At 47.7% G+C, this 18,531-nt stretch overlaps 1 protein-coding gene across 5 annotated transcripts in view; it reads left to right on the top strand.

Annotated features, from left to right (window-relative positions):
* The window catches only part of FOXP1 (forkhead box P1), an 801,632-nt gene that overhangs the window by 484,431 nt on the left and 298,670 nt on the right, over positions 1-18,531 (top strand). For all 5 annotated transcript variants that reach the window (XM_088459772.1, XM_088459768.1, XM_088459769.1 and 2 more), the window contains one exon: positions 6,273-6,454. In XM_088459772.1, coding sequence (XP_088315898.1) covers positions 6,284-6,454 — 171 coding nt within the window. In that variant the 5' untranslated portion in view covers positions 6,273-6,283. The remainder of the gene's footprint in view (positions 1-6,272; positions 6,455-18,531) is intronic.

The following is an 18,531-nucleotide window of genomic DNA, read 5'->3' as shown; positions in this document are numbered from 1 at the left end:
AAAGGGCAGCTCTTATTGCAAGAGCTGTTCTTTGCATTACAAATCACATATGTTAGTACATATGCGATTAGTAAGGTTGCGGTGACTGGTGGAATGGTCACGGCAACCTTAGTACATCCCGGCCTTAGAAAAAAAAACAAGACACTGAAACGTTGGATAGTTGGCAAGTGGATATTGGGTCATTAGATACAATGGAGCCATATCTGGTCGATTTTACATACGTTGGGCTTGTGCCAAAAACATATTTCATGCCAGTAGATGGGAGCCCTAAAGTTGGGTACACACTATAAGATGCGAAAGACTAGATCGATTGAGGCCGAACAAAACGATCCCGTAAACGATCGCTATACACCGTACAGTATACACTGCCCAATAGTCGTTTAGTTCCCAAAGATCATTTGGATTCCAAATCATCTCGTCTCCGTAGGAGTATGCTAATAATTTGGCAGACATCGTGCTGAGGTCTGTACACACTGCACTTTCTGAACATTACCAAAATGACGGGACCAACATAGCTTGTGCAGCAATCGCTGTATCAGGAGCCGATCCGATAGTTCTTTGACCAATCATGTAGGCCCTGGTGCAGCGTACACCCTACCTGCCCTGTCTGTCAGATATAGCCACAAGCCTCATCCAGGCTTGGTCAGCTGGTAGCTGGCAAGGTATGCTGGGACTTGTAGTTTTGCAACAGCTGGAGATCCACTTGTTGTCCAGGTCTAGCATTGTGTGTACCCAGCTTTAAGGTGCCCATACACGGTGCGATAAAGCAGCCGATCCAACGGATTGGTACGATATCGCTGCTATATCGTACAGTGTATGGGCATGATATCGGACAGAGCGCGCTCCCGTGGGGTCGTACATCGCACCTCCAGATCTTACTGCAGGTTCATTTGATCTGGGGTTTGCGATGTACGATCCCATGCATCGCTATGCAGGTGGCGGAGGGGGGTGCCGAGCATATCGTGCAGTCGGCCTCGCGATCGCATCGTGTGTAGGGGCTGTCCGATATGTCGGCCGTCGGATCCCCCGTCGTCTCGCAACGTGCATATCGCACTTAACTCGCGGTTTTACTCTGCCATGACACGTATTTAAACAATACAAATCTCTGTGCGTCTAGTATGTTATCTCAGTTACAGTATAAATGTTGGTTCTTTTTGCTAATCTTGTGGACATATAATATGAGAAGTAATCCTGCAGGTAAATAAGTTAGAAAAACAATATATTCTCTTCACATTTGTGACATTTTAGCCTAATTTTGGCATAATAATAATTTACTCTCCTACACCTATATTTGCTCAACATGATTTCAAGGTGTGAACACTAAAAGAATTAGGTATTTATAATCCATTATTATTATTATCTGGGTTCCAAATGCTATATCCCAGTCAGGAAGGCTATTGTTAGATTAAAGGTGCCCACACACATACTGACTATACTCATGTTCCGACGATGTGTCCGATTTCCCTTGAAACTCCCCCGGCAGCTCTGCACACGATATGCTGTCCAATCTTCGTCCAATTTTCATCCAATCTCCTGCAGCCAGACTTTTTCACAGTGCATTTGAGTCTAGATTGTCAGCTCTGCCCTACAGCACGGCAGATCTGAAGATGCGATGTGGACGCGCATCGCATTGTGATTGTGAGTGGGGACTCACGATTTGGTCATTTAGTACCCAATCTGTCGTTCCAATGTGTCGGAATCGGCCAGATCGGGGAAAAAATCGCTGTGTGTGGCCAACTTAAGTTAAATGTCAGATTACCAGATACTATTTGTGGATGCATCATGTAAGCAGCAGTAGTAGCTGCCTGCAAGGAACCTCAAGCAGACCGGGCCATTGAGACAGCTGTGAGGGCCTGGGTACGGAAGGGAACGTGGACATGTGCGGCACCAGAATTTAGGCATGATTGGTATAACAAAGGTCTAGCCTGAGAATAAAGGATTAATAATGGAATTGTTCAGTTGATAATAATTCGTCATCAACATTATGGGGTCAATTCAAATAACAATGAGCCATATGCCGCACTTACGGTATCTCCGAACTAGGGCTGCATACAAAAAAACAAGAGTCTGGGGTGAGATTATGCCACCAGGGGGGCTTGATGAGATGCCAGTTACGTCTCAGGCATCCTCTAATTTTTGTCCTTCCCCCTGCAAACCGCATGAAAATGAAGGCTAAACTATGTGTGTCCTGCCTCCATACTCAGTGTATACTGGGCTATGTGTGTCCTGCCTCCATACTCAGTGTATACTGGGCTATGTGTGTCCTGCCTCCATACTCAGTGTATACTGGGCTATGTGTGTCCTGCCTTCATACTCAGTATACACTGGGCTGTGTGTGTCCTGCCTCCATACTCAGTGTATACTGGGCTATGTGTGTCCTGCCTCCATAGTCAGTGTATACTGGGCTATGTGTGTCCTGCCTCCATACTCCGTGTATACTGGGCTATGTGTGTCCTGCCTCTATACTCAGTGTATACTGGGCTATGTGTGTCCTGCCTCCATACTCAGTGTACACTGGGCTATGTGTGTCCTGCCTCAATACTCAGTATACACTGGGCTATGTGTGTCCTACCTTCATACTCAGTGTACACTGGGCTATGTGTGTCCTACCTTCATACTCAGTGTACACTGGGCTATGTGTGTCCTACCTTCATACTCAGTGTACACTGGGCTATGTGTGTCCTACCTTCATACTCAGTGTACGCTGGGCTATGTGTGTCCTGCCTTCATACTCAGTGTACGCTGGGCTATGTGTGTCCTACCTTCATACTCAGTGTACACTGGGCTATGTGTGTCCTACCTTCATACTCAGTGTACGCTGGGCTATGTGTGTCCTGCCTTCATACTCAGTGTATGCTGGAGGCCCACATTTCCTTGGATAGCTGATGTGCCTGCACAATGTAAAGCTATGTCTTTTGTGAATAACTTGGACTCTGAAACATCGCTCATTGTTTATTCTGCAAATATCAGAATTCTAGGCGTGGAAGGGTAAACAAAGGCTCTTGCGGATTAGATGGTAGTTTGGCAATGCTCAGTGCTGTGATGTACGTAGGCACAGTTATGTGCGACTCCAACAGATGCGTCCAGGAATAATTTTTGCAGGAAAGAAAAATGTTTTTGCTCTAGCATCATTTGTTAGGGTTGGTATAGTGGAGATTGTTGCTTATTGTTTTCTTTTGTTTCCTTTAAATTTAAATTTCATTATGATGTAATGCGGCATTAGTTAAAACCGTATCTTCTGTGCGCACACAGTATTTCTGTGTAGGGGCCCAATATTTGGGTAGAGGGGCCCCTTAAGTAAGTTGACATGGGTGAATTATATCAACAGTGCAAAGAAAATACCCCCCAGCATTTTGGTCCGTTCTCAAAATGTTTTGTGTTGTTTTTTAAGTGAATGAAAAGTCAGACACTAAAAACTGTGTAGTGTGTGTATATTCCCAGCATGATTAGGCTTCTGTCATGTAATGCTATTTACCCCCCCCCCCCCAGGTAGGGTATCATACTGTTACCTTGGGCTTCCCAGCACCTTGTTACACGGCCAGAGGAGCATGTGATGCTGCCTCACATAATGGCGTAACTTTACACCCTAATGGAGCGTACACACGGTCAGATTTGTCAGACTTGTCAGATTTGTCAGATGAACGATTGAACGATTTGAACGATTTTACCAAAGTTTTGAACGATTGAACGATTTTTGACTGCATTAAAATGAATGGAATCGTCCAAGTCTGACTGCAAACCCATCAGATGTCAGATATCGTTATCTGACAAACGGGAACGCGCATCGTTGATCGTCCATCGTTCAGGCATGTCAGATATGTCAGATTTTCCTTCAGATATGAACGACTGAACGATTTTTAAATCGTTATCGTTCATATCTGAAGGAAAAATCTGATCGTGTGTATGCACCATTAGGTACAGGCAGATCTTAATTTTACCTTAGCCGAAAGGCAGAGAAAGCTGGTTCTAGATACATCAATAATATTATGTACATGGGGCCCACTTACATAATGCAAACGCAGAGAAGAGTTTTAGCCCTCTTCATACTGACAGTTGTTATTACTGTTTATTTATAGAGCGTTACGAATTATGTAGCACTGTACAAGGAATATTTGTCATCCACATCAGTCCCTACTTCACTGGAGCTTTCAGCAGAAATACCCTAACACACACGCGTGCACGCGCACACACACACCCTCCTGTAATATCTGTTAGAGTCTTCAGTTTACATGGAGTCCCCTGGAATCCAGAAGAGTAGGTGGCTTTCTGGCCTCCCGCTCACGTTCTAGTGAAATAAGCAGGACGGGTGGCATAATGGTGCGAATCACGGATCCATGAGGAGGGGGTGGGGATAATATGATGTTATCCTTTTAGGTGGGTTCCAGTGACTGCTCCAGAGATGGGGCTGCAGCGTGGTCCAATATTCAAATAGGGGAGCCACACCAACTGTCACCCCCAAATGTTACCAAACATCACTGGCAGTTGGTGTGGCTCCCCTATTTGAATATTGGATGAGTGACAAGTAAGTATCACATGCAGTGGCGTAACTAGGGTATTTGGAGTGGGCATGATGAAAAATTGAGACCCCCTACCCATTATGTGCTATGGATCGCACTGCCCTGATCGGTCTGACAGCAGCCGGGGCACGTGCCCCGCTCAACTCAATGATATGCCACTGATTGCCACTACACACACATTATAGTCAGCAGCTGTTGGAGTGTGGGAGAAAATCAGGGCACCCGGATGAAACTGACTCAGACATGGATAGAGCATACAAACATCTCACAAAAAAGTTCCCTGGTCAGGAACCCAACTCGTGACCACAGTGCTATGAGGCAGCTCTGTTAACCACTTTGCAACTGTTCAGTTGCAAATAAGCCTCTGAATGGAAGTCAGTTCTCCAGTTATGTAGTAGCCTTTTAAACATAATAAGGGGTCAGTCCAATTAGGAGCGATGTTCTCGCCCCTGCGAGTAAGTGTGGCTGTATGCCGCATTTACTGTTCCTCTGGACTCGTACATTTCAGTTTGCTGCTCTATAGGACTGCGAGCAATATTGTGCGAGTCCGGGGTGGGATCAGGCCGCGAGGGGTTGCAAATTGCCGCACTGTTGCTGGTGTTTCTTTGACTTTGCAACAGCAATTCGCCCAGTTTGCTCCAAATTGGATTGACCCCCTAAAGATTTTGATTTCCAATAAAAGGGAATGTCTGGTAAACTGTAGCACATAATAGCCCTATGTATATAGCTCCCCTACTGGCTGTGAAAACTCACTGCAGCCATCAGAAACTGTATTGTCTGGATTTTTGCATCTCACCATAACTATGGCTTTTTGCTTTGAATATTTTAAAGTTAAAAAGATAATATCCCATTGAACGAAATATATTTTCTACCGCATATAGTAACCTTCTTGAAAATTAACTGTATACATTGCAAAGTAGCCGCAGTTACGCAAACTGACCTTTAATGACCTATGCTGTAAGGTTTCTGGCATCATTTGAATACTCAACATGGTAGATCAGTTTTAGGTGTATTGTGAAGTGTCTGCATGTATATGGGTATGCTCATTAGAAGCCCTGCCCAGTTCTGACATCACTGGAGGGCTGGACTGGTATCAGCGAGATCTGCTGCCTGTCCGTGTTTGCTGGTACAATGTTCTCAGGCACCCAGGTCCCTGCAGTCGCTCCCACACATACGATCGATATTGCTGACGTCACAATCAGTCCGCGATGTCGATTGTAGTTGGGAGTGCAGAGAACCGGGTGCCTCTAAACATTGTCCCAGCATACTCGGTCTCTGAGCAGATGGAATGGACTTTCTCAATTGTCTGATACTAATTTAATGGCATTTTGTTTGCATGGTTCTTTAAATGTCCAGTGTTGAAACACAACTTCGACATTACAAGGGAAGAAGAAACCCTTATCCCCCGGGCCTACATCTCTTTCTGCTTTTGTGCCGAGCGGGAAGAGTGTTTTAGTACCGTAATAAAACCCGAATGTCAAGAAAAAAAAAAAAAGGGGAAAGTGAATAAACATAATCAAACAAGCGCTGCATTTGGAACTGAAATTTGCTGCAATTATAGCTGTTAAACAAAATAAACAGAAACGGTTAGCAAGAAGCATTCAGGAAAGATAAATTGTATGAAAGGAAATGACAAATGTTTACAGTTTGGTCCTGATTTTAAACAGGACAGGTATCTTCAAATGCAGTAACTGTTTTAACAGCTGTTTTTTTGTTTTGTTTTGTTTTTTTTTCTCCCCCCTCCTCGTTTTAAAGGGCTTTGAGTCATGATGCAAGAATCTGGGACTGAGACGAAAAGTAACGATTCAGCCGTGCAGAATGGTGGGAGCGCTGGTAACCACTTACTAGAGTGCACGTTACGAGAGACGCGATCGAACGGGGCCACCCCGTCTCTGGATATAGGTGTCGCAGACCTCGCACATCTCCAGCAACATCAGGTACCGTGCCTCATCCTGCTCCGCTCTGCGATGGTAGAGAAAGCAGAACCCACCCGTGTAATCGCCATGGAATGTGAATAATGTGTTCTGGCACCCTGGGTTAAGTATTCATCACTGGGAAGGAGAGATCAAAGTCCGTCGCACTGCCCAAAAAAAAGCCAGTGTGTGCTGTTTAGTGCCAAAGCATAGTCTAGTTGACAACTGGTAAAGTGATGGAGTCTCTTGCTGCTGAGTAAATATGGTCTCCGCTGTTACATCTGACATAGTACAAAAGAAACACAGGATTGTTTATACTCATGGTGGAACTAGTAGGCTGTGCCGTATCCCCTAGCAACCGATCAGACATTTGCGGCCATTGGCTCAAAGCTAACACCTGATTGGTTGTTATGGGTTTCAGTGCTGCGTTTGGTAAATTGGCATGACTAAAGGCTCCTACACACGGTACGATATAGGCAATGATACAATCTCATTGACGATTTCCCTTGAGCTCCTGAACCCTCTCGGACAAATAATATTGTGCATACATATGGAACAATTGTACAAATGATCAAACGATATAGATGGGTCATTAACAACTCAGAATCGTTAATGATATATCGTTTGGCAGTAAACCACCTCACGATGCATTTTCTGTCTCTCCGTCGGCTGGCACAAAATGGTGGAGGGGAGTGGCCAGGAAAAGTGACAACAAATCGTTCGTCGTTAATGACATCGTTCATCGTGCATACACACGGAACGATGTGTGGCAATTCATGAAAGACAGGTCATGATCTTTCTGCATGTTCAAAAGATCACAGACCCCGAGCAACGACCGGTGGGAGCGCGCATCAGCGTCGTCATCATGCCTACACACGGCAGATTTTAAACGATTTGACGTTCCAATTGTTCGAAAATGGCAACATCGTTTCAAATATCGTACCGTGAGTAGGCATCTTAAGGGACAGATGTATCACACCATAGCAACCAATCCGCTTCCAACTGTCATTTTGTAGACTGCACTAGATAAATGGCAGAAGCTGATTGGTTGCTATGGACAACGTCTCCACTCTATCAAAGGTTTGATACATCTCCCCTCAGATGTATTCAGAACAAATAGGAAGTCTGATATATACAGTCAGGTGCATAAATATTGGGACATTGACAGAATTTTCATATTTTGGCCTCTATTCACCACCACAATGGCTTTGAAATGAAACAAACAAGATGTGCTTTACCTGCAGACTTTCAGATTTAATTTGAGGGTAATTACATCCAAATCAGGTGAACGGTGTAGGAATTACAACGGTTTCTATATGTGCCTCCCACTTTTTAAGGGGCCAAAAGTAATGGGAGTATCAACTCAAAAGCTATTTCATGGACACGTATGGGCTATTTAGGCACCTGACTGTATATTCTAGTACAGCTGTGCATATGGAGTTATTATCAAATACACATGTTCCTGGCTGAGATCTCGGTATAGTTCTTCAGAGCTTCCTGGCACATTTCCAGGTGCCATAGATAAAGGACCTATTGGAATGTTGCCTATACGCTGGCAGATCTGTTGCTTGGCGGAACGCAAGGGGTAGTTTGAGAAATGTGCACGGAGAAAGGACATCTGTTTCTGGCGGAACTCTTGCACTCTGTGTAGGATAGTTGTAAGTGCCGATAATAACGACGGGTACGGGCATGGACGGAAAAACAATATTCGACGCATCCATAAGCTTGAAGTCGTACGTGGACTCTGGCAGCCGCGGTCACCCACACTTGCGGCTGGTGTGCGCCTGACTCCGAATGTGGCTCTTTATGTCATTGTCGAAAATGTCTCTGCAATTGCACATCTATCGGTTTCGGTGAAATGACGACAACTTTCATGGTTTTTTGGCTATTACGCGCAATTCAAGTTTCGTTCACAAATCATGAATGAAAATAACAAATTGAACCCAACAACGTTCCAAGCAAGCAAGATAATTATAACTTACTGTTTCACGAAGAAAGATGCCTAAAAGATGCAATATATTATAAACAGCCTTGCTTGTATGGGAGAATGAAAGGGCACTTTAATACTTTGTCTATACAGTATCCTTGAATGTAGAATAATAGTGATTTACCCAAGGTCACAGTGAGCTGGTACACTCTGCTTGTTTGCAGTGCTTTACTCAAGTCTCCTGTTTGTATTTATGTAATCACAGTAATAACTTCAGCCTGAAAGCCTTTGTTGATAAAGTGACATATTTTCTAGACAATATCACATGATGGGATGCTGCTACTCAGCGGAGCTATACAACTAGAACAAAATGTACATTTAAGGGAATTTTCCACCTTCAGATGACTTCGCTTGCTTTGTTTGTACATACCCTCCTACGACTTTTAATAAATACATTGCTTTTATTTATTCCTTATTTTTTTTTGCCTTCCCTGCGTAGTTTCCAGCCGTGTCTTAATGTCACTGCCCTAGTATACCAAACAAAGCTGATGTCTGGGTACAATGCAAGGTCTGGAAATCGAGCTGCTTCGTATAACAGGGCCACAAAAATAAACAATGGTTATTTAAGTGATATTAAGCGATGGCTGAATAGCACAAGGTTTATTTGTAAATCTGGGAGAGGACATGTGAGATTTGGGCCATTTAAAGGTGCAATGTCCTTTTAAACCCTATTTCGGGCAAAATTTACTAAGCGGCGGGTTCTAGACCCCGGGGGTTTGGTGGCGCTTTGACGGCGGGTTCTATTCTGTTCTAAACCCCGGGGGTTTGGTGGCGGTTTTGCGGCGATTTCTAAATGACAGTCATGTTCTATTCTGTTCTAAAATGTGTTTTGACGGCGGTTTTGCCCTTAGTAAATCTGCACATAGCAATACCGCCGCCAAACCCCCGGGGTTTAGAACAGAATAGAACTCGCCGTCAAACCGCCGCTTAGTATATTTTGCCCAGTATTTGTTACACGGTGTTTGAGGATATTACATTACAGCATAAAGTATGACAGGGCCATACAAAGGATAGGCACCAGATATTACCAGGGTAGATTGAGTCACGTAAACTATTAATAACTGAACAACTATATTCTCCGAACAGGATGGATGCACTGGGCCTGCTGGAGTCGGATACATCTGCGCTTGCTTTACTGTTCGGCCACGGCAGACTGCTTGCTATCGTATGCTAATGCAATTGTCCGCCTGTCTATGCCTATTATCCATCTGTCTTCATGGGGACAGCCAGTCCACCCCCCAAAAAATGGACCCAGGCACGAGAAAAGGGGTGTGTCTTTAAGACACTCCCCCTTTTCAGCACTCTTTGGGGCGTGCCCGGCACTTAAGGACACAGCGGGCTGTCCCCGAGCTCTCCCTTCTCTGTGAATAGATGCTGGGCGCATGCAATGTACGCAGTGTATTGGGTAGTTCAGGGCTTGACCATATATTTCTAAAATCTAGGAGCCAGGATGAAAGTGTAGGAGCCAGGCCCCCCCCTTCCCCCGGGGCAGCATTACTGAGCACCTACGCCCCGGGCAACCAACCCCCATGGCCACATCACTTACGAGGTACCCCAGGTAAACCACCCTCCCACAGCCACATTTCTGAGCAGCTAACCCTCCTCTCCAGGCAGCCAGCCCCCAGGAAGACCACCCCTCCGCAGCCAGAAAACCCCGGACAAGAAAAGCCACCGCCGGCAGTGGCCGAACTAGAGTGGTGGGCCCAGGTGCAAGAATATGCTTTGGGCACCCGTATATAGTGCCCCCAGTAGTGGTCCCCCTATGCAGTGCCCCCAGTATTGGACCCCTATGCAGTGCCCCCAGTAGTGCCCCATATACTGTACAGTGCCCCCAGAAGTCGTCCCCTATGCATTGCTCCCAGTAGTAGTCCGTCCTATGCATTGCCCCCAGTAGTAGTTCCCACTATGCATTGCCCCTAGTAGCGACCTCCCCTATACAGTGCCCTAGTAGCGCCACCCCCCATACAGTGCCCCCAGTAGCGGCCATCCCCCCTATGCAGTGCCCCCAGTAGTGGTCCTCACATACAGTGCCCCCAGTAGTGGTCCCCCTATGTAGTGCCCCTTATATAGTGCACCCAGAAGTGGTCCCCCATATGCATTGCCCGTGGTAGTAGCCCCCCTAGTTGTAGCCCCACTATACAATGCCCCCAGTAGTAGTCCCCCCTATGCATTGCCCCTAGTAGCGCCCCCCCCCTTTGTACAGTGCCCCAGTAGCGGCACCCCCATACAGTGCCCCCAGTAATGGTTATATCCCCCCCCTATGCAGTGCCCCTTACACACACACACACAAAAAAACCCCACACAACTCACCTGAATCCCCGCTCCTGACACGATCGCCGCTGTCCGCTCCGAGTCCCGGCCTCCTCTTCTCCTGCACTATGGGAGAGACGTATTGACGTCTCTCCCATCACCTGCTGCAGGGGGAGCCAGAAGGCTGAGCTCATGAGTGAGCTCCAGCCGGCTCACTCCGTGGACGCAGCAGCCAATGAGAGTCTGTCTGACTCTGATTGGCTGCTATAACAAACACACAGCTGCCACTGGCGGCTGTGTGTTTGTAAACTGTGTAGTGTGGCTCGCGGTCTGCACTACACTAGCGGCGGGTGCAGCAGCTGCAAATCTGGTCGCCATGGCGACCTGGCCCCCGGGTTTTGTCGAGCCCTGGGGTAGTTCATGCTCTTCTACATGGCCTGTAATCATTCTCCCTCTTTACTATGTGTTTCATGAACGCCTTTATATGTATATTTATATAATGTATATTTTTATATATGTATATTTGTGTTGCTCTTGGATCATACCTGCGTCATGTGTCAAAGTGAAGTCAAAATAAATAGATAATGCAAAAGTTCTCGAAGAAACAGAACTTGGAGAAATAATCTAATCCAGTGTATCAGGGGTGTATCTAGTGATCCAAGCGCCCCTGGCAATGTAATGGACTGGCGCCCCCCCCCCTATGCAGTGCCCCCAATAGTAATCCCCTAGTAGTAATCCCCCCTATGATGCATTGCCCCCAGTAGTAGCCCCCCCTATACAGTGCCCCCAGTAGTAGCCCCCCTATACAATGCCCCCAGTAGTAGCCCCCCATACAGTGCCCCACAGTAGTAGACTCCCTATACAGTGCCCCACAGTAGTAGACCCCAGTAGTAGTGCCGTCCCTATACAGTGCCCCCAGTAGTAGTCCCCCCCCAATATAGGGCCCCCAGTAGTTGCTATCCCCCTAAATTGCCCCCTGTATTGGCCACCCCCATAAAGTGCCCCCAGTAGCTGCCACCTCCTATTTCAGTGCACCCCCTGTAGTGCCAGGCTTACACACACATAAAGAAAAAAATAAATAAATTCAACTTACCTGATCCCCGCTCCTGATGTGACCGCCGCTGTCTGCTCTGAGTCCCGGCCGCTCTTCTCCTGCATGAGAGAGACGTCATGACGTATGACGTCTATCCCATCACATGCTGCTGGGGGAGCCGGCACACGGAGCTCATTAGTGACCTCCAGCCTCTGGACGACGCAGAAGCAAATGAGAGTCTGTCTGACTCTCATTAGCTGGCTGCTATTACAAAAACCCGCTGGCGGCTGTGTGTTTGTAAACAGTGTAGGGCAGACTGCTATCACTGCGGTCTGCCCTACACTTGTGGGGCTGGGGGACTTGTCCACCCCTTAACTACTGGTGGCACTGCCGGATGGCGCCCCCCCTTTGGTCGGTGCCCCTGGCGAGTGCCATCCTGGCCAATGGGTAGATACGCCCCTGCAGTGTATGTTGCAAAAGTTGTAGGAGGGTGTGTAGAATTCAGTACTTAGGGGTTCATGTAGAGTTGCCAGCAAGCGGTTTTATTGCCTAGAATACACATGCCCAACAAAATGACTTGCATCCGTATGCAGATCAGATCACATCTAACACTGACGACTTCCTAGACTTGGTGTGGCGGAATGAAGGGACGTGCGAACGAAAGCCGGGTACAGTTACAGCGTGTTCCTGCAAGTGTGACGGAGGCAGAACTGGACAGACTCATATATTCTACAAGGCGACCGCTTGTGTTATTAATTCATTACTATTTGATTGATTGCTTAAGTCCAGTAATAATTTGTAACGCTGCAAGCCCATGCTATATAAAATGTATTTTCTGCAAGCTTTAGTTCAGAAGAGCCACAAGGAGAATACCAATTTCGGTTTCTTGGGTATGGCAATAGCCGCACTTCATTAGGAACACTGCAAGTTTATAGCCGTACATGCAGAGGTGGACGCAATTACGTTTTAATGGCGCACACATGAGACGCGACAACAAAGCATGCACATGTAATTATGGGGTCTAGTTACTAAGCAGTGTTAGGAGACAGAGTGAAAAGTGATAAGGTGCCAGCCAATCAGCTCCCAACTGTCATTTTTCAAACACAGCCTGTGAGATGACAGTTGTGAGCTGATTGGCTGGCACCGTATCACTTTCTTATCACTTTTCACTCTGTCTCCTAACACTGCTTAGTAAATAGACCCCTATGTCTGTTTATTTCAGATGCAATTTTTTTACATAAAATGTGTCCGACTGGGGCCTTTAAAGATTAAATAATGATGAACTTACCTTGGGTATGGCGTTTGGGCTATCTTATATACATTCCCGCCCCAGGCTCTCTCACTGCTGGCAGTGTGTTGCTGCTGCCGCTGGACGGTACACTGCCTGTCGGAAATAACGCCTGGCTTGGCAGGAGTGGGGAGGTTAAGTAATCTTTTGTGACCAGCTTTTTGGTAGGGTACTCATTTATGTTTAGGAATCGTCCGTATTATTATGGGTGATAAATAATTATTTATAGTGTTTGGGCCCTCTTACCACTGTGTCTGTGTATAACTGTGTAAGACTGTGTCTTTTTGTAAAGTGCTTGGATTTACGCTGCTTCTATAACAATAAATGTTAACAAATAAGCATTAATAAATATTACGAGCACCTACCCACAGACTGCTGCAATATTAGCCTGTACCAGCTCTTCAGGGCTCACCTCTCTCCCTGGCCGCGAACTTGTCCCATCTCCATGGCTTCCACTATGGATGATAGAGATGGTACAGACAATACATGATTATTAAATAGACCAGTGGTAGGCAACCTGTGTGCTGGTGTGGAACTACACATCCCAGCATGCCATGTCACAGTTTTGGTATTAGAGAATGCTAAGACTGTGGCAAGGCATGCTGGGATGTGGAGTTCCACAGCAGCTGGAGTGCCGCTTATTACCTACCACTGCCACAGATAAAATAGTACCCACAGAATGTGTATTAAAGCGCTTTTTATTATTACATAATCTCCAAAACATGGTAATATTTTAGCTTGTAATGTTAGATTGGATTATGCAGGTGATCTCCTCCAGACACAATACAACACCTCAGTTTCCAGCTTCCAGTAAAATAAAACCGGCGTGGCTCCCTCAGATGTCTAACCTGCCATTATACACGTCTTGTCCTCAGTGGAACATACACTGCGCTGATTCAATTATTTCCATCTTACAGGTTTTCACTTCAAGTGAGAGAATGGCGGCCATGCTGAAGTCATTAGTGCAGCCGTCTCACAAACCCACGGATAACATTTCAATAACTGCAGGGCCACAGTTGAGTAAACAGTTACTCTGAAATCTAATTCCTGTTGACTTTTTCCCTCGTTCTTTGCCAGGGGCACATTCTCAGTCTGTGGTGCTAAGACAACAGGGGTTGCAGCTCTGATTAATGTAGGACAGTGGAATTAGTACATTAGGATATGCCAGTAGTGCGTGAACAGGAAAAACAAAACAAAAAAAAGGCAATAATTTCTGTCTTCTCCAAATGACACCGTACTCTCAGAGCAATTTACTAAGGTGCAGATACGCAACGCCTGCATGGAAGATGCCATCTGCTCCTGGCTGCGTGCGACTGTGCCACAACGGCAGCTATGGATGAGTGCTAGATGTAGCACCTTCTCACAGGGGGCTTGGATGTACTAAGCCTTGGAGAGAGATAAAGTACCAACCAATCAGCTCCTAGCTGTCATTTTTCAAACACCACCTGTAAAGTGACAGGAGCTCCAAGGCTTAGTGCATCTATTCCAGGATGAGCAGTGTGGATCGCGTTCTTTGCTGAAAGACAGCTAAGAGCATGTATGTGCCTGTTGCTTGTTGCTAGTTGCAGGAGGGTGGGGGTGGACAAAGGGCCAGATTCAGAGCCGAACGCTCGGACCAGAGCGCTTGCTCTGAATCAGGGCCCTCCTCCATGAAAATGGAGCGGCCTCCTGGCGACCACCTACAGCTTATGCGAGCGTCCATGATGATGGTCGCGACCATCGGGCTTGCGACGGAGACCCTGCGGTAGGGTCTCGCTGCCGCATGCCCAGGAGTGATTTTGGCTCTATCAGTGCCAAAATCACGCCCACTGACATCACTAGTGATGTCCGTGGGGCCGGCTTCAGACGGTAGGCGTTCCCATGGGAACGCCTCCGTCTGGCAGGCACGCCCACCAAAGGGGGCGTACTGTCAATCAACACCGACAGCACGCCCCCTTTGGTGCGAGACCCGGAGCGATGGAGAGCCCGTCGCTCGCCGGGTCTCGCGCATGCGCATGACGGAGCTCCCTCCGTCGTGCGCATGCGCAGTGGGAGAACATCGACCCGCTTGCGAGCGTCCTGCGCTCGCGTGCGGGTCTGAATGACCCCCAAAGTGTGGTAAGGTAGAACGGCACTTGTAGGTGGTGGAAACAAGGCACTGACACATCATTTTTTAATTTCCGGGGGGCACTTTGTATTAGAAAGCACATTTTTAGGAGATCCTGGAGAAAAGCACAGGGGGTATGGTGACGTCATTCACATGATCCTGGCCCCACCCCCTGCTGCCCAGCGCTGTGATTCATCATCCAGCGGGGGCGGTGCCACAATGATACAATTTATACTAAAACTGCGTCATCAAGCCTCACCCCCGTCCACTTCACTAGGGAAGTGGGCGAAATACCGCCCTCTGATGTTAGCACCGATGATCCCAATGCTGGGTGTAGAGTAGCAAGTCACGACAGAGTACCTTCTGTAATGGGGGTTAGAGCTGTGGCTGATTTTGCATTATGCGTGGTTTAAACATTGCTATTTGAGCAAAATATAAGCAGCACTGGGGACATTACAGTCTCTAACCTCTTTGTCGGTTGCTCATGTTCTTATATAAATGATCTTGTCTAACATGTAAACTACAGTTAGCATTTACATCCTCAGCCATCTAAAACAATGACTTGGCCAATGATAACGCTACTGTTTCTTTTGTACTGCTAGATGTAGTAGGTGTGGCAGATGTCTTGGTTTCTAGATTTTCTTGGAAAGACACTACTATGAGTAGAGTTTGTGTGGTTGTGCAACTCATTGTTGAAGTTCTTCCACGCATTGTGATGCCACTTTGTAAGCGAGAAAGGTAATTGGCAGATTTGTAGTACCTGTGGGTGCTCCTGGATCCACCTCGGCACACCTGCCCACATTCTTAACTTGTAAATAGGGACATACTTGGTCATATACCGTGCATATCAAACCATCCCCATGACCGGCCCTCCCCATGCACTTTTATTTCTTCACTGTGGATTTAGACTATCATATAATCCTCTACTGTGGCAGTCTAGCACATGCTCAGTAGAGAGCAGCAGAGAGGCCCCTCCCTCCCCTCACAGCTCTCAATGGCTGCCTAACAAACACAGCCTTTCTTCTTCACCAGCACTGTAAGGAAGACTGTTCCCTCCTGTCCGTGCCTGCACCCCGCCCATGCATCCTCCCTGCACACCATACCGCCCAAGCTCTTCCACCTGAGGGCCCCCCTCCCACAAATTCCCCCTCAACCAGAGTGTGGTGGCAGAGAGGAGAAGGAGACCGAAGTGGAATAGAGAGGAGTGAGAGACCGGAGAGAGAGAGAAGAAAAAGACACAGGGGAGGACAGACATGAGAGAGACACACAGAGTGTTCCTCCCGGGCAGTGCCTGATACCAGCAAGGCCGCAGAGAGAGGGGGGAGCGGGTCCTAGTTACCCGGGCTTGTTGGATGGGCCCAGCAGGGGCCTGGCTCAGACGCCGCCCCCCACCCTCCCTCTTACTTCTCAGCAGCAGCCTCCCTCCCCAGCTCAGCACATGCTGCTGTGTGCTGGGCTGCAGTGTGGTCAGGGAGGCCGCTGCCATTAAGCAACAGTCTCTTTTGCCTGTGCGGGGGAGTAATTGCATCGATACCCCCACCCCTTTCCCTGGATTTTCTCATTCCTGAGGAGCTGTAAATAATTTTTTTATAAGATGGTGTGGCCACGTATCTCATGATTAAGCCATGCCCCTGACAAAGTACCCAGGCCCAGCCAAGGTTTTCTATGGCTCTGAATATCAGTGCATTCCCTACACACACCCCGGCAGCTCATGACTCTTCCCCTTCCTCCGAGGCATAGGGGGGAAAGAAATGAGAGAGAGAGAGACAGGAGGGGGGTACGGAGATGAGAGGTAGACTCGGGATGGGTGACAGATGGGAAAGAGAGAATGACTGGCGTCGGGCAATGATGAGAGGGTGAGAGACCAACCAGAGATGACAGCGAGACAGCCCAAGGGAGGGGGGGACAGGAGAGACAAAGATGAAAGACAGAAACAGACTGTTCCCTCCTGTCAGCGCCTAGGGCCAGTGCCCCCACTCACAGCTTCCCCCCTCCACGCATGCTAGCCACTCAGATCCACGGCTCCCCCCAGCATGCCTGAGCCACCCCACCTGCGACCGTCAGAGGGGAGGATAGAGATGAGAGGAAGAGGGAAGAAAGACAGCCTATGAGTGTGGGGGGGACACGAACATGAGAAACAGACTGGGTATGGGGGCGGACTGATGCGAAATAGACAGAGAGAGGGGACAGAGGTGAGCGAGATAGAGAGAATAAGAGAGATACTAATGGGGGTGGCACAGAAATCAGAGAGACAGATGAGGGGAGGGTACACAAGAGGGTGACAGCCACCACAGCGCCGACATGCTGACATTGACGCAATTTTGCGATTTAAATGCACAATCACTTTGTAATACAGAGACCTCTCTCATACAGAGCCCACTATAGTCTGCAGTCTATCGTTCCTCTAGAACCCAGTGACATCACTCTGGCGGCATATTGGTTCTGCCCACAAAATGGCTGTCTCCGCTCAGTGCGAGTGACGGATTTGAGATTGGAAAATATTCCTTATATTGTGCTTGTTACAATGGAAGACAGGACTGTAACTAGGGCTGTGAGAGCGGTGCCACCAAACAGAGTGCAGGACCCTGTGGGCCGCACCATCGCTGCCCCATGGCACCTGCATGTAGCTTACAGGCAGCCTGGAAAAGCCCCCTGCAGCCGCTAGCGCTACTACAGAGCCGCTCGAAGCCGACGGCTGTGTCAGCGGGCCATGCCCCCTAGGCGTGACATAATGACGTCGTGGGTGTAGGGGCGGGGCCAGCACAGGGCGCAGTGCTGGCTTGTTACAGCACTGATGGAGGAAAATGTACTATGAAAAGAAGTTTGATGTGTGACCTTTATTTTATACACTGGACACCATAACCTGCCTGTTTCAGTGTATTAGGAGCCTCACAATGCTACCCTGTGCTATATGTGATCATTCTCTTTCCACTTCTTAACTCTTACTTTGTGGCTTTCTACTGCCACCATCCCCTCCTCACATCATGTTACCGCCCCTGTCACATGTAGCCCTGTCCTCGCTAACACATCACTCATCTCCTGATATACTCTGTGCTGCTGGGGCACCTGCTCCTTCTACTATATAACTCTCAGTATGTGACTTCCTGCTGCCCCCATTCCCCTCCTCACATCATGTCACTGCCCCTATCACATGCTGCCCTGTCACTCACTGACACATCACTCATCTCCTGATATACTCTGTGCTGCTGGTGCACCCAGTTCCCACCACTTCCTGCTGCCTCCATGCCCCTCCTCACATTATGTCACTGCTCCTGTCACATGCAGCCCTGTCCTCACTAACACATCACTTGTCTCCTGATATACTCTGTGCTGCTGGGGACCCTGCTCCTGCCACTATATAACTCTCAGTATATGTCTTCCTGCTGTCCCCATTCCCCTCCGCACATCATGTCACTGCCACTGTCACATGCAGCCCTGTCCTCACTAACACATCACT

Source organism: Taudactylus pleione, unplaced genomic scaffold (assembly GCF_031769625.1).
Source record: "Taudactylus pleione unplaced genomic scaffold, aTauple2 ptg000934l, whole genome shotgun sequence".
Lineage (NCBI taxonomy): Eukaryota > Metazoa > Chordata > Amphibia > Anura > Myobatrachidae > Taudactylus > Taudactylus pleione.
Note: the sequence above shows the minus strand (reverse complement) of the source record. Positions and strands in the feature narration are given on the sequence as shown.